We start from the raw sequence: 13,640 nt of genomic DNA on the forward strand, positions 1-13,640 counted from the left end.
AATTTCCAGGTATGGGAGATTAATCTATGCAACACGGTATTTGGTTGTGGGGTTTCGGTTCCCTAGTTTTGTCCAGCGCAAATAAAATACTGGTTTACTGTGCGTTCACTATGACATCCACCTGTTTTATGCTCCGTTTCTTCAGTTTTAGTCTGTTCTACATTCACACATTCATCCAGAGTTGGTTTTTGAGTAGAACAAAAACCATCAAAAAGCATTGAGACATTCAGAGTCTCTCAAATCCAACCGGTCCAACAAGAACAATCACAGCACATTTTCTGCTATTCAAATACCCCAGGTGGAGGAGTTCAACCTGGTACTAGCAGGGTTTTACACAGAAAGTAGTCTGGGATTTCTTTTTTGCTTTTTTGAATGTTGAGTTGAATTTACCATGTATCAGAACGTAAACAATGTCTGTTTAGAACCACATTAACCCATTTTAGGACCAAATTAACCAAATATAGAACCAAATCAACACATTTTCAAATCAAATTAATCAATTTTAAAACCAAATTTAGAACCAAGTTAACAATGTAAAAAAACTCACTTATTGCTTTGCCCTGTTTTGTCTTTGTTGCTGCTCCAGATTCCTGGTAAAATAAAGACAAACAACTGAGAATATCTGAAGGCTGCGAGAACGAGTAATGTTATGTGAATATATTATCCAAAGGCATGTTGGAGGAAAGTGCTTACCGGTTAATTAGTTTTTTCCTAGAAAATGGCCATAGCAGCTCGGATTTAGCTGAAAGCAGTCTGTTGGTGCCTTTTATGGCTTATAGGACTGCGACATACAAACACGTAGTCATTATATTACACTGGAGTGAAACTATTTAGGGTTCGGTACACTCTGTGTCCAGGATGCAGGAAGTCTGAGGAGCGGCAAATAACATTTTATTGGCGTTTGGAGGAAGGGAAAAGGTTGAACCTGTTGTTGGAGGCCTTGTGTACATGCTTTTCTCTGTTTCCTGCGAGCGAGAGAAAAGAACAGGAAGGCCGAACGAGAGACCGCCAGATAGAAAATCAACTCGGGGATCAAATGACAACAAACAGATCACGCAGGAGCGGAGGTCCCTTTGAACCTTCCCGGTGCGGAAGTCAGCTTTTTTTTCTCGCTTCTCTTTTTCCACTCACTTTTCTTTTTTTTTCTTTTTCCCCCCCTCCATCCACCGCTCCCCCACCTTTTCCACCGGAGATAAGCTTTCAACGCGCTAAGCCCTGTAAAAACAGGGCCGTGAGTGTTTAAGCTGAGACCGGCCGGCAAAGATGTCCCAGTGTGCCGCGCTCGGGCCTGCGTGTCACCGCTTCCCCTCATTGTGTGGCCTCTGATGTTACAGCCGTTATTACAGAGGAAATCCGGCACGTCAAGTGAAAGATAATAAGACGCCGCGATCGCCCGAGGCTCCTTACGATTAGCAGGCCACAGTCATTATCTCAAACCTATCGGGAGAAAAGGCGTTGGCGACATCACAAAACATGCATTTCAGTATGGAAACAGTATAATTCAAAAGATCCGATTTTTCTTGAGTCTCGAGTGTTGAATGAATCATACTCTTTAACCCGTCATCACTACATTCAGGACCACTCAGGTTTCCTGACTATCCAGGAAACCACAATTATATAGTTGTGCTGAACTTTGAGATGAGGGCAACTTTTAAACTTCCAAAAACTTGCAACACTTTCACTCTTCTTCTGCCTTCCATCTCTTCCTCTTCACCACTTCACCTGATTCATGCATGAGAGTCTCACACAGGAACGATGCAGTTAACATGCCAGGTACGGACGTTCGTATGGACAGACGACGGACGGAGTTGGTTGTGTTTCCGGGTGACTGAAGTATAAAACTACGCAGGAGAATACGGACTGGGATTTATGACTCTCTGGAGGAAACACTGTTCTTATTGTCCATCTACTGAGCATGTGCAGAACTAGTCATTACGGCCGAGGTGCGCATGGGCAGCAGCAGTTTCCACCGTCTACTCGGGACTGACCGTTTCCAGTCGTTTTCACCTGCTTACACAACGACGGAGCCCGAACGAGACACCCGAAAAGCAACAGACATTTCACGTGTTCGTTTGAAATCGTTACCGGGTAAACAGACCCTGAGCTTAGTTTGTTAGAGTCAGCTAAAATATATGGAAGGCAATTTTGTTTTGTGGTTTTAACGTTTCTGTTTGTTAGCAAATTAGAATGCTTGAATGAAGTGAAGAGGTGGCCAATAAGTGTGATAATAAAGTAAAGCTGTGCAGAATAAAGTCAGAAATTCCAGATATAGATGTATGATTTAATGCTGAGATGCCATGATGAAAGTGTTGAGAAAACAAAGCCTAAATGTGTGGAATAAAGTTGAAAAAAATGAAAATATGTATGAAGTCTGTTGGATAAAGTTAAAATGAATCTATCCATCTATCTATCTATCTATCTATCTATCTATCTATCTATCTATCTATCTATCTATCTATCTATCTATCTATCGTGTGGGAAAAGCTTTGTGCACGATCAGCACCTTTTCAAACCGTCCCTGTAAAGTTGAAATCCTGTTTTGTTATTTCTACGAGCGAGGCAGCGGAAGCAGGTTGTGAAAGCCTGCTGGACAACCGCCAGCAATCTTTTTCAACTCGGGGGGGAAAAAAGTCAAACAGAGATTTATGTGTCGGTCACAGTGGAGCCAGTGAGCAGCAGGCAGGTCTTGGTGTTGACCTGCTTCCCTCCTGCCCCCCCCCCCCCGACATTTGAACAGGTGTCACTGCTGGTGTGTGCTGAGCGGGTGTGTGCGCTGAATAAACTGCAATAAAATGATAGCGAAGGCCTTCATCCTGAGCTCCGAGTGTAACTCAATAGGCGTGAGTGCAGGGGTCCCTCCTCTTCTCTACGGTCTTCCTTCTCCCTCCTCTCCTTTGTCCCCGGCCACCGTTTATCTCCTCATCCCCTGAAGGGAGCTAAGGGGGAATTCCCCGAAAAGATAATCCTCCTGTTTTTCCCAGATGGGCAGGAAGCAGAAGAGAAAAGGGGTAGAGGAGGACGAGGAGAAAGAGAAGCGAGCTGCCAGCTAAAGATAATGTTGACTTTCTGCCTCAAACAGGCTCAGAGGCAAAGACTTTACCATGTGATCGACGGCATACAGAGAGAGTTCGTGACCAGCGGTGAGACGGAGGAAGAAAATATGGTCGCCAACAATCGTGCGTACACCCTGGAGAAAGGTGTCGACTCAGAAATGTAGAAAACACGAGATACTTTGAGATCAAATTACCAAAACGAAGTCTAAATCCTTGTTGTGTCTCCTCGAACGCCGTCACATTAGAACCAGTTGGTCAAGAAGAGAACCTCAAGATAATTTCATTTCAATCTTCTTTTCAAATGAGGTCAAATCTGTAGGTAAACACAGATTTTGATTCTGAATTTGGCCCGGTTTACACGGTGAAAACACTAAACGTTCCTTGCCTTTTGGGTGTGTGTTTACGGCGCGCAAGAGCCACTGAAAAGACAACCTTCTGAAAACGACTCCCAAGGGGGAAGTCTTTGATGACGCTCTGACTTCGTCGCCGTGTACACAGGCGAACACGCAGCAGAAACGCTACTGCTTCCGCATGCGCACCGCTGCCGTAGTGAATAGTTCTTCTGCACACGCTCAGTAGACAACAACAACTATGTAGTGTCATGACACCCAGTCCATTTTCTCCTGGGACTCGGTAGTTTTATAAATGAGAGTCACCCAGAATAGCAATGCAACTTGGTGGTCTCTCCATACAAATGTCTGTGTTCTTGTCATTGTTAGTGTTTATAGCGCTGAACCTATCTGTTGGAAAAAACTAATGAACAAATAATCAAAGTCATTTAAATTGTTGGATTTGTCATAAGTGGACCTATGGAAGTGTGACACCTGATAAAAGGTCAAGCAGTCGGTCTCACTGAATTCACAGCAGAGCTTTACTTCTTCAAGTACTTCCTCGAGCCATAAAGTCAAGGGCAAACATATAAATACAAAATCACACACATGGTTTCGCAGTAAACTGCGAACATGCGTTAGCCTGGTGGCAAGTCCGACTTTAAGAGGTCCTTCCTCAATATCAACAGGAAGGCAACTCCTCCTGTAGGAAGCTATTAACAAGTTATGGGATCATGTTCACAGTCTCTTAAAACACACACACACACACACACACACACACACACACACACACACACACACACACACACACACACACACACACACACACACACACACACACACACACACACACACACACACACACACACACACACACACACACTGCACTTGTGTTGCGCTGTAAAGAAAACTCTGCGAGCACTTAATGAGATCAACGTGGAAGTGACGGTGGAAATTGGCGGTTTACTGCACGCATGCGACTCTCCCCTGCTTCTGTAAACAAAAAGGTTTTGTGGCGCTGATTGTTTGCACGCGTCCACAGACACGGCGGTAACAGCCTGGAGCCTCCAGGAGAGAGTTTTGCAAGGTGGAGTCCTTGCAGCCGGCCGTCTGGAACGAGCTGGTTTCAGATTTACATTACGGAAGAAATACCACTGCGGTTCACTGCGTATTGGAATTTCTAACTTTTAACATCAAACTAAATATTTACACAGGAGCCTTTTGATTCGCGCCTCACAAATATAACGCAGAACACTTCCATGAGGCAAAAAATCAAACATCAGAAAATATAAAACTTTCAAACCTGAGATTGAAATATAAAAACATAAAGATATGAAAATATACTCAAATGTTCAGGAAAACATCAGGAATAATCACTCCATTACATGGATTTTAAAAAAATCCTTCAAACTGGGTTAGCAGCTAAATTCAGCAACCTGTAAAGCACAGAAATTAAACAGCAGACGCCTGGACATTGTTGTCTCAGGCAGTCGAAGAAATGGTTGGGTAACAGAAAAAGGTTTGGGGAAGGAACGTCTTCATCATCATCATCGGAGGTTTTAGCAGCAGAGTAGCGCACCGTAGAAAGACCAACAGAGCGGGAGATAAATGAACGCAGCAGAGGAGTTGCATTCTCACAGCAGACGCAGAGAAGGAGGAGAACGAGCAGTAAGGGGAAGAGAGTTCTCAGGAGAACCTGCCAGCATGCTCCAGACGTGAACCAGGACCAAAAATCAAATGATTGGGAGGACATGGAGGCTTGGACGTGGTCGCATAAGTCAGAGAGATCAGTAAGGGCACGAGTGATGATGCCTCCATCGCCGGTATGGTCGGGAATGAATGTGCAGCAGGCTTCACCTACCAGCTGACAGACTCCACCTGAAGAGGCTGCGACTTGGTCCAGGGTGAGGCGATTTTGTAAAACCAGGACACGGAGGGTCGAGGTTTGTTTGGCAGTGGCATTACTGGTAGTTAGGGAAATACTCATGTGCTCAGTGCAAGAGTCTGAAGCGAGTGAATTGAATCTACTGGACGACGTTACCCATACCGAAATTGGGGAAGAGGCCCAAAGGTACCATGGTGCCTGTACCCAAGATGCGCTGGTCGTAGGGGATGCCTCTGTCAAACAGCTCGTCCCGATAGTGGTGGATTCTGCTTCTCTCATCCATACAGACACCGTCTGTGTTTTTCAATTCTGTCTAAATCTTTAAAACACCCTTTTTCCTCTTTTATGACTTGACTGTTTCACCAACTGTACAATACTCAAACTTCCTCTTGCAAGAAATCCACACTCCTCAAACCTCTAACTGGGATGTTAATCCAGGAATTTATCCAGAAATTATTCCAGAAAGGCATCTAACCTATCGTCCAACGCGTTTATGGGTTCCAAACCAGAGATTTTTTTCTGAAAATGCTTCTAACCTGTTATGAGAACCAGAATGGATTTCCCCCAGACGCACAAATACACACCTTCAAAATCTGATTTTAAATAGGTTCGGTCCGAATGTGAATGAATTATTTTACCGTTTTTGGAGGACTATTGGACGTGTAGATCCCGCGGGGACAGTCGAGGTCCAACAACAGACAGTCCTCCCGTCCTTCAGTGAATATCAGGTAAGAGGCAGGACTCTACCTACATTGTCCTGGATGATCAGTCACCGTCTGCAGTCTGATCAACTCTCACCCAGGAGAAGGTGTTGGTGACTATCGACAGGATTTTCTGAAGTCCTGTGTCAGCATGCTTGAAGGGATGATGGCGATGATAAGTTTCACATTAGGAATAGAAAGTGTATTGTGACAGACAATTTCTAGTTTCGATGGTTTTTAGACGTGAAGACATGTGGCAGCGAAAAGCCACATGAGGAAATAAGAACATTTCCTATACAGGAGAACGATGGAATCATTCATACAGGGCATGTACTACTCCTCACGTCTGTCCGTTTACACGTCTTTGGTCAATGCTGATGCCCTCAATGGTTTATGATGGCAGCTTCCATACTTCCCTAAATAAGCAGTCACACCCAAGATCCCTTAAATCGAACCAAACTGTCATAGTTTACATTTGGTTTCTTGAGTTAGTTTGAGATTCTTTTGGGAGCCACTACAGACACAACTTTGTGGAAATGGCTCCCAAAGTGTAACTTTTCAAAAATGCACAAGCTCAGTCCTGAATAGGGCTGCTACCGCGCATGTGCACCATGGTCGCAATAAATTGATCTGATCTTCTGCACATGCTCAGCAGATGGACGATGAGAACAATGTTTCCTCCGTCGTGTCATGACTCCCAGTCCATCTTCTCCTGGGACTCGGTAGTTTTATAGTTGAGTCACTCTAATAACAATCCAACTTGATTGTCCGTCCATATTAACGTCCGTGAACTCGCCATTGTTAATGTTGATAGCGTATTGTTGTCTGCATGCATATGTGTGGTTTCATTCCATTAACAAGTGTGTCACACATAGAATATCAACATGTTGCCTCTGTACAATGACTTGCTGGGGTCTATTCACTAAAATGGGTAAATACTAAAGGGACCTTGACCCCTGAACACAAATATCTAAAAGTTCCTCCAAAGTCTTACAAAATTATGAAGAAGAGTAGGAAGAACAAACAACATGTTGTTCTGCAGGACAAGACCTCCGTTGAAGATTAAGATCAAATCGGGACAACACTTCATTCTACAGTTTCTGGTGTCGTAATTCACCCATTGATGCATTTCCAATGTTGCATGAAACACCAGGTCTCCCACCAACATCAGAGAAATGCTTCATGTAACTGAGGAAGAGACGAAGGAGAAGAAGGAGGAGGAGTAAAAACAGTAAAGCCAGAGAGGAAGCAAAGGATGTGGTGAGGAGGACAAACGGCAGGCAGAACAGAGCTCCCCACAATGTGTGGCTGGTAGTCTTTACAGCTTCCTCCCACCCCGACCGCACCGCTCACCACATCTCCGCCGCTGGAAAGACATAAACAGATCCAGCCTGCGAAGTGTTTACTGGTCACAGTGGAGCAATGTTTACCACGGGGCTTCCCTGAGGGCGGCATTCATAATGACAGACGATGGAGTTGGATTTTTATCAGGGGTGACCCAACTATGAAACTACCGAGTCCCAGGAGATTATGGACTGGGAGTCATGAGGCCGCCATTGTTGTTATTGGCCATCTATTCTCACGTGTGCAGAAGAACTACTTGCCACAGCGGTGGTGCGCATGAGCAGCAGCACCGATTGTGCTGCCTACAGAGAGATGGGCTCCCAAGCGTTTCCAGAAAGTCTCGTTCTCGCCCGTCTACAGGGCGACGGAACCTCAACGCCGTTTCCAAAGAGTCGCGTTTTCAGAGGCTCTGAGCAAACAAATTAAGCCTCCAATTTGAGCCCAATGCTGACATGATGTGGTCCAGTTTGTTCCAAAATGCACCTTTCAACTACCCATGCTGCAAATCTTCAGCTGATACAACTTCAGTGAGCATTTCTTTCACATGATCCAGGGCTGTTGTCTCAAAAGACGAGCCTTTTTGATGCTATTTCACTAAACTCCAGGAGTCGCAGCACCCGAACACTCATTCTTTTCTAAACTTAGTACAGGCACCGACAATGAACAAAGTTTGCTTTTTGAAAAGGCTTTTCCAATAAACTAACAAGATTTTTCAGGCTTAAAAACAACAAAAAGGTGCAGTTAAATCAAATTTACTCATTGTGAAGGTCTGTTTGCATCTGTTTAGTTTTGAGTACTCTACATACACTTAAAAAGTATCTAAAAGGTCAATTTAAAAGGTATACTAAAACATATATCGTAAAAGGTATATATTAAAAGTTATATTAAAGGGTGTGTGTAAAACATAAATTTCAAAGGTAGAGAAAAGGTCAATTTCAAAAGGTGAAAACATTTTAAAGGTATTCAGTTATAATATCCTTCTATTACATCAGAAGTATTTCTGAAGTATTTAAAAGTGTGCTGTGATTCCCTGCTGTGGATGCTGCAGGTTCGATCCCCCGTCCATATGTCCATGAGCAAGACACTGAAACCCAAATGGTTCCCAAGGGATGGACTGGCCATAAAGGGTTAAACACACACGCACGCACACAGTAAAGACTGAGTGCAGTGAAGTATATTACCTTTATTTATATAAATTACAAGTGTATTTGAGTTTGCACGGCTCGGTTGAAAAAGGACACAACATGGAACAATTCAAGGTAAAAAATAGAAAAGAATGTGCTGAAGCAAGCAAGCAAACACACGCACACGCACACGCACACGCACACGCACACGCACACACACACACACACACACACACACACACACACACACACACACACACACACACACACACACACACACACACACACACACACACACACACACACACACACACACACACACACACACTTCCTGAGAAAAGACCAGCTCAGAGGGTGGACACGCCCACGTCCGGCCATTTGGAGGTGAAAAGTCTATGGGTCACGGTCAGGTGAAGTGGTCGGGCGACTCGTCGGTGCCCTCGCTCTCCGTCCTCCGTCTCTCCTCCGACGCCTGCACTTCCCGGATGATCTGGGCCTGGTGGACGAGACACTCCTTCAGCTTGTCTTCGGTGAGAGTGAGACGCTCCTCCAGCACGGACACGGTCTGCCTCGAGCCGAGCGGCGGGACGGCGGGACGACACGGCCATCACACAGCGATACAAGAGAAATCAGAGACCAGATCAGCCCGAGCCAAAAGAGACTTTTCATTTCTTTCCTCAGTACCGTGAAAACTGTGGCCTTGGTGTTGGAGTGGCTCATGAGTAGACTTCTAAAGTGGCAAAAGCAATTTAAAAAGGATATTTAGAATGTCTAGACTGATGAGCACCTCTTCAATTCATTCTTTTGGGAAAATTAGCCTGAGAGGCTCATCAAATAATAAATACATTTATTTTTTGGAGCTGCACTTTAAACGTCTTTGTTGTTAAATGTTTTAAAGTCGGATTTATATTAGAACGCATCACTGGGCAACTTTTTCTTTTCAAAGTGTTTCTTTGTGCTGCAACAGTTTTGGCTCGTTGGCTGATATTTTTGACAGTAGTTAACATATAAAAAAAAAAAAAACCGCCTTGGTATTCTAGACATTTTATTACTCCTTTTATATGTTTAATGTCTGCAGTACCTGAGGCTGAGCCCTAAAGCATGATGGTACCTCCACCATGCTTCACAATAGGTAAGCATTTTTCATTCTGGGGTTCAGCTGACGTCAAATAAACAAATTGATGCGCTGCATCTCCAAAGATCTCATCACTCAAGAAAGATTGTGGAGCGTCTCTGACACCTGTAGCCTGTTCTCCTCCTTGGCCTTGATCCACTGAGCCCTGTGCGGTTTGATGTTTGCCACAAATGGAGACCTGCCTGGAGCGGATTTTAACCTCCACACACCTTTCAGTGAGTTTTATTGATAGATTTACGTCTACGAAGCATCTCAACATGTTAAAGGCTGTAAAAGTTGTTGAGAACATGATGAACGGTTGAAATATTTCAAGATTTTTTCGTACCATGTTGTCATCAAAAACAGATCTTTGATTATTACCGTTAAACAGTCAGATCCTTTCTGTGCAGTCGGGTCGTCACTGACTGTTCATTGGGTTCTCTACGATATGCATGCTGTTCTTCCACAGTGAGCGCTTTCTGATAACTGACCTGCGTGAGAACGTCCAGCTGCTGAACGATGTGCTGCAGGGTGGAGTGGAGACTCGACGGATGACCGGAAAGAACTTCCAGCGGGAGCGTCTGCACCGTCTCCTCTTTCTCTTCCCTTCCCTTTCCTCTCCCGGCCTGGTTCCCGGCAGTCCAGCCCGCCCCGCCGGCCCTTTCACCCCGCGTCCACTCGCTGACTGTCGCGGCGGCGTGATGCGCCAGAAACAAGTTGGAGTGGTGACTGTTGGCGGCGCCCTGCGTGGGCGGCGAGTGCGTCCGACCATTTAACAGCTGCAGATTGAATAGAGAGAGAAAATCTTGTGAGTGTATTTTCTTTGACACGAGCGCTGCCCTCATTCTGCCAACATCAAATCCATTGTGGTCAACATGAAACACACAATAAATCAAATTTCCATTGTAAAGATCTGACATTTAACTGAAGCTTCACCAAGGGAGAACAATGAGCCCCAAATTAAAAACCCATTAAAGACGCCCCAGAGGGCTTCTCAGTGCTATTTTCTCGGGGAAACTTTGGCTTGAGTGTGTTTGAAACGCCTTAAACGGTATTGGAACTGTAGAACAGTTTCTAACAAAAAACTGGAGCACCGAGCGGAAAATGGAAGCAACTTGTACAGTTAAGCCACCGAAAGAGATTCTGCTTCACGGCGACATGATAGAAATGCAGTGAGTCAGATTATCAGCTGATGGGTGAGAGGAAAACAAGAATACAGTGCAAGTGTACGGTCTAGCAGAATGTGAGAACCAAAATGTGTTTGACTTGAGAGTTACATGCCAATGAAACGTGTAAAGATACCAAATGTATTGTCACTGAAGACCAAAACTATACATACATTCTGTATCATAAGTTCACTGCTTGGTGATTGTAGAAGGGATGCAACGAGAGAGTAATTTCAATATGAAAAGAAAATGTGATTAATTGTGAATATATCAGAAAATTGAGGAGTTACGAGTTGAAAGCACAAGGAAAAGAAAGACAAGGAGCTCTGTTATTTGGAAAGAACAAATCTAAGCACAAAGACATTCACATAATCTACCAAAGTGTTTGTATTTATCACAAATCACACATAACACACGTTTACCTGATGTTATGCAGCCCTGAGGCTTAGGCCTTGTTCACATGAGTGTTTTTAAGTGAAAACGCAAAACGTCCGTTGCATTAAGGGTCTGTTTGCATGACAACGGAGCACTCTTATTGGATTAATATAGAAACTAAACCCTTAACGCAAAGCAGAAGCTGAAGAAACAGTGAAATGAGTAAGTTCCAGCTTTCAATATTCTGCATTGAAAACACAACACGGTGCAGTAAATATCCTCCCTGCCTCACACAGTGTGAGGGAGGATAAACAATGGGTGTAAATGAGCCGGGTTTTTATGCACTGGAAAGTCATAATGCTATGCAGAGTTAGAAAGCCAGCTCGGTGTCTCATTGTTCTGTCAGCGGAGTTTGCCTTGAGCCTGCTGCTGTAACTTGGCAGACTGAAGTCTGTGGATGACTCACGCTGCTGGATTACCGACTGAACGGCAGGCTGCGATCGACTGACTCCCGTCCTCGCTAAACAAGAGTTCACAAGGTTATTAACACTCCATAGAATGGGTGACTGCAGCCACAGAGCAAACAACCGTCTTTATTTGACCGTTGCCTTTAGAGCTGCTGCTCATGGCATTGTTTTTTTTATTTACCGAATAAAACATGACCGGATTGTGAGCTAGAAAAGGACACATGTTTGTTTTCCTTTATTTACTGCAAGGAAGGAGTTTGACCATGGTGTGGTTGCAGAAGTGAAGAACTGCACTAGGAGAGGTTCCTCGGTTCCCCTACCAAACTGAACTTTTGGAACTTTTTTACACACAAACACATTTTCTGCTTTAAATTCAGTCTGAGTGGGAGTTTACAGTGTTTACAACAAAGTTAAAATAGTTCCTACAGCTTGGTCATTATGACTCTGTCCGATCAATGATTTAAAAAAAATTTTTTTGATTAAAAATACAGAAAATATAGTAAAATATCCAACTCTCAGCTCTGAACTCTGTGTGTGAGGATTGCTAAGTGAGATTACCATTGGAAAGCACTTTGAGGCTATTTAAGTTTCCATGACAACGATGCACAGAGAAAATAAAAAATTTAACTTTATTAAAATTTGGGGAAAAGGAGATGTATTTATTTTCAAAACAAAAGATTTTTTTCTGGGGACCCCCCCATTAAGGAGCCCGAGGCTGAGGACCTCTTAAGACCTCGCTGTTGTTTGTTATGTTTTTTCTAAACTAAACAAAGTTGATGCTAATCGACCGGCTTGTTCTCCCTTTTTTCCAAATGAGAATTGATAAAGAATTGAATCGTTGAGCTGAATTGAAAATGAAATCCGAAAACCCTTATCAATTTACTTTATTTGAATAGACAGGAAACAGAAAAAGAACAAGTACTTCAAAAATCAATAGTTCCTCTGGTTCTTCTAGCCCAATCCTGTAATTCCAGCCTCAGACATGTAAAAATTGTCAGGTTAATTTTGAACTTCCACAAAAGAAACTGATTATCTTTTGATTGTGGAGTGTTGATTGGAGAAAAAAAAACCTCAGGCTTCCAGGAACACTTAACAAATCTCTAATTTGTGATTTTCCATTAAAAAGACGATTCATTGAATAAGGTTAACAAAACCCCAAAAGTAGTCGGTTAAAAGTGTTTTAGTTAGGTATTTGGCCAAATCAGTGGCGGCATCTTGAGAGGTGGAAGAGGGTGAATGGAGGCTAAAATTGTGCCAAGAGGACCAGAAAGGGGGGGGGGGGGGGGGGGGGGGGGGGGGGGGGGGGTAAATGAAGGATGTGTCGGGAGGATGCAGTAGGAAGGACGGAAGAGCCGGGTGAAGAAGAGGAGGGTGTCACACATTCCTGGCCTAATGCATGGAGCAATCGATTCCGGCTCGCTTCCTGCGTCCTGTCCTCACTTCAAAGAGAGGGAGGGAGGAGGGCGAGAGCTGCGGGGGGAGGCAGCGGGAGTGGGGGCCACACTTAACTCCTGAGAGGAAGTGAACAAAGCTGTCAGTGTTCGGACGGAGAGCTTCTTCCGCCGGTGCCCTCCTCGCAGGGCCGGCGTCCCCAACAGGCGCCCGCCCCCTCGCTCACATCTGGCCCACATCTGCTTCACTCATTTAGGGCATCTCAGCAGATCCAGACATCCACCTCCCTCCCTCCTCCTCTTCCTTCTCTCCATCCGACAGGAAGTTTGGGTGCAATCAAATGTTTAATGGGCAAGGTGCCCCGGCTGGTCTGTGTGGCAGTCAGTGCACACACACACACACACATATATATATATATATATATACATATATATATCGACAGTGTCGTGCGAGTTACTGCAATTGAGAACTTCATAAAAAGTCACCGGCTACCACTTGAAAAGGTAATGGACTTATTTTACTAGCGACTGAAATAAAAAGGTAACTAGCTGTAGCACATCATCTCCACGCGGTTCAGTCAAATAACCACCTTGAAACCTGAAGATGCTCTATAGTCTCGGTGTAGGTGCGGCTTGAAAGCAACGACTTCGTCGACGAGAATAAGCAGCGACACGCCAGCTGAGATGAACC

At 44.3% G+C, this 13,640-nt stretch overlaps 1 protein-coding gene across 1 annotated transcript in view; it reads right to left on the reverse strand.

Moving 5' to 3' along the window:
* Positions 1-8,470: 8,470 nt before the first annotated feature.
* The window catches only part of poc1b (POC1 centriolar protein B), a 55,821-nt gene continuing 50,651 nt past the window's right edge, over positions 8,471-13,640 (reverse strand). Inside the window, exons 11-12 of the mRNA XM_080475771.1 lie at positions 10,042-10,329; positions 8,471-9,001 (exon numbers count right to left, since the gene is read on the reverse strand). Of these exons, the coding sequence (XP_080331897.1) occupies positions 8,843-9,001; positions 10,042-10,329 (447 nt within the window). The 3' untranslated portion in view covers positions 8,471-8,842. The remainder of the gene's footprint in view (positions 9,002-10,041; positions 10,330-13,640) is intronic.

The sequence above is a fragment of the Lipophrys pholis genome (assembly GCF_963383615.2).
Source record: "Lipophrys pholis genome assembly, chromosome: 11".
NCBI lineage: Eukaryota > Metazoa > Chordata > Actinopteri > Blenniiformes > Blenniidae > Lipophrys > Lipophrys pholis.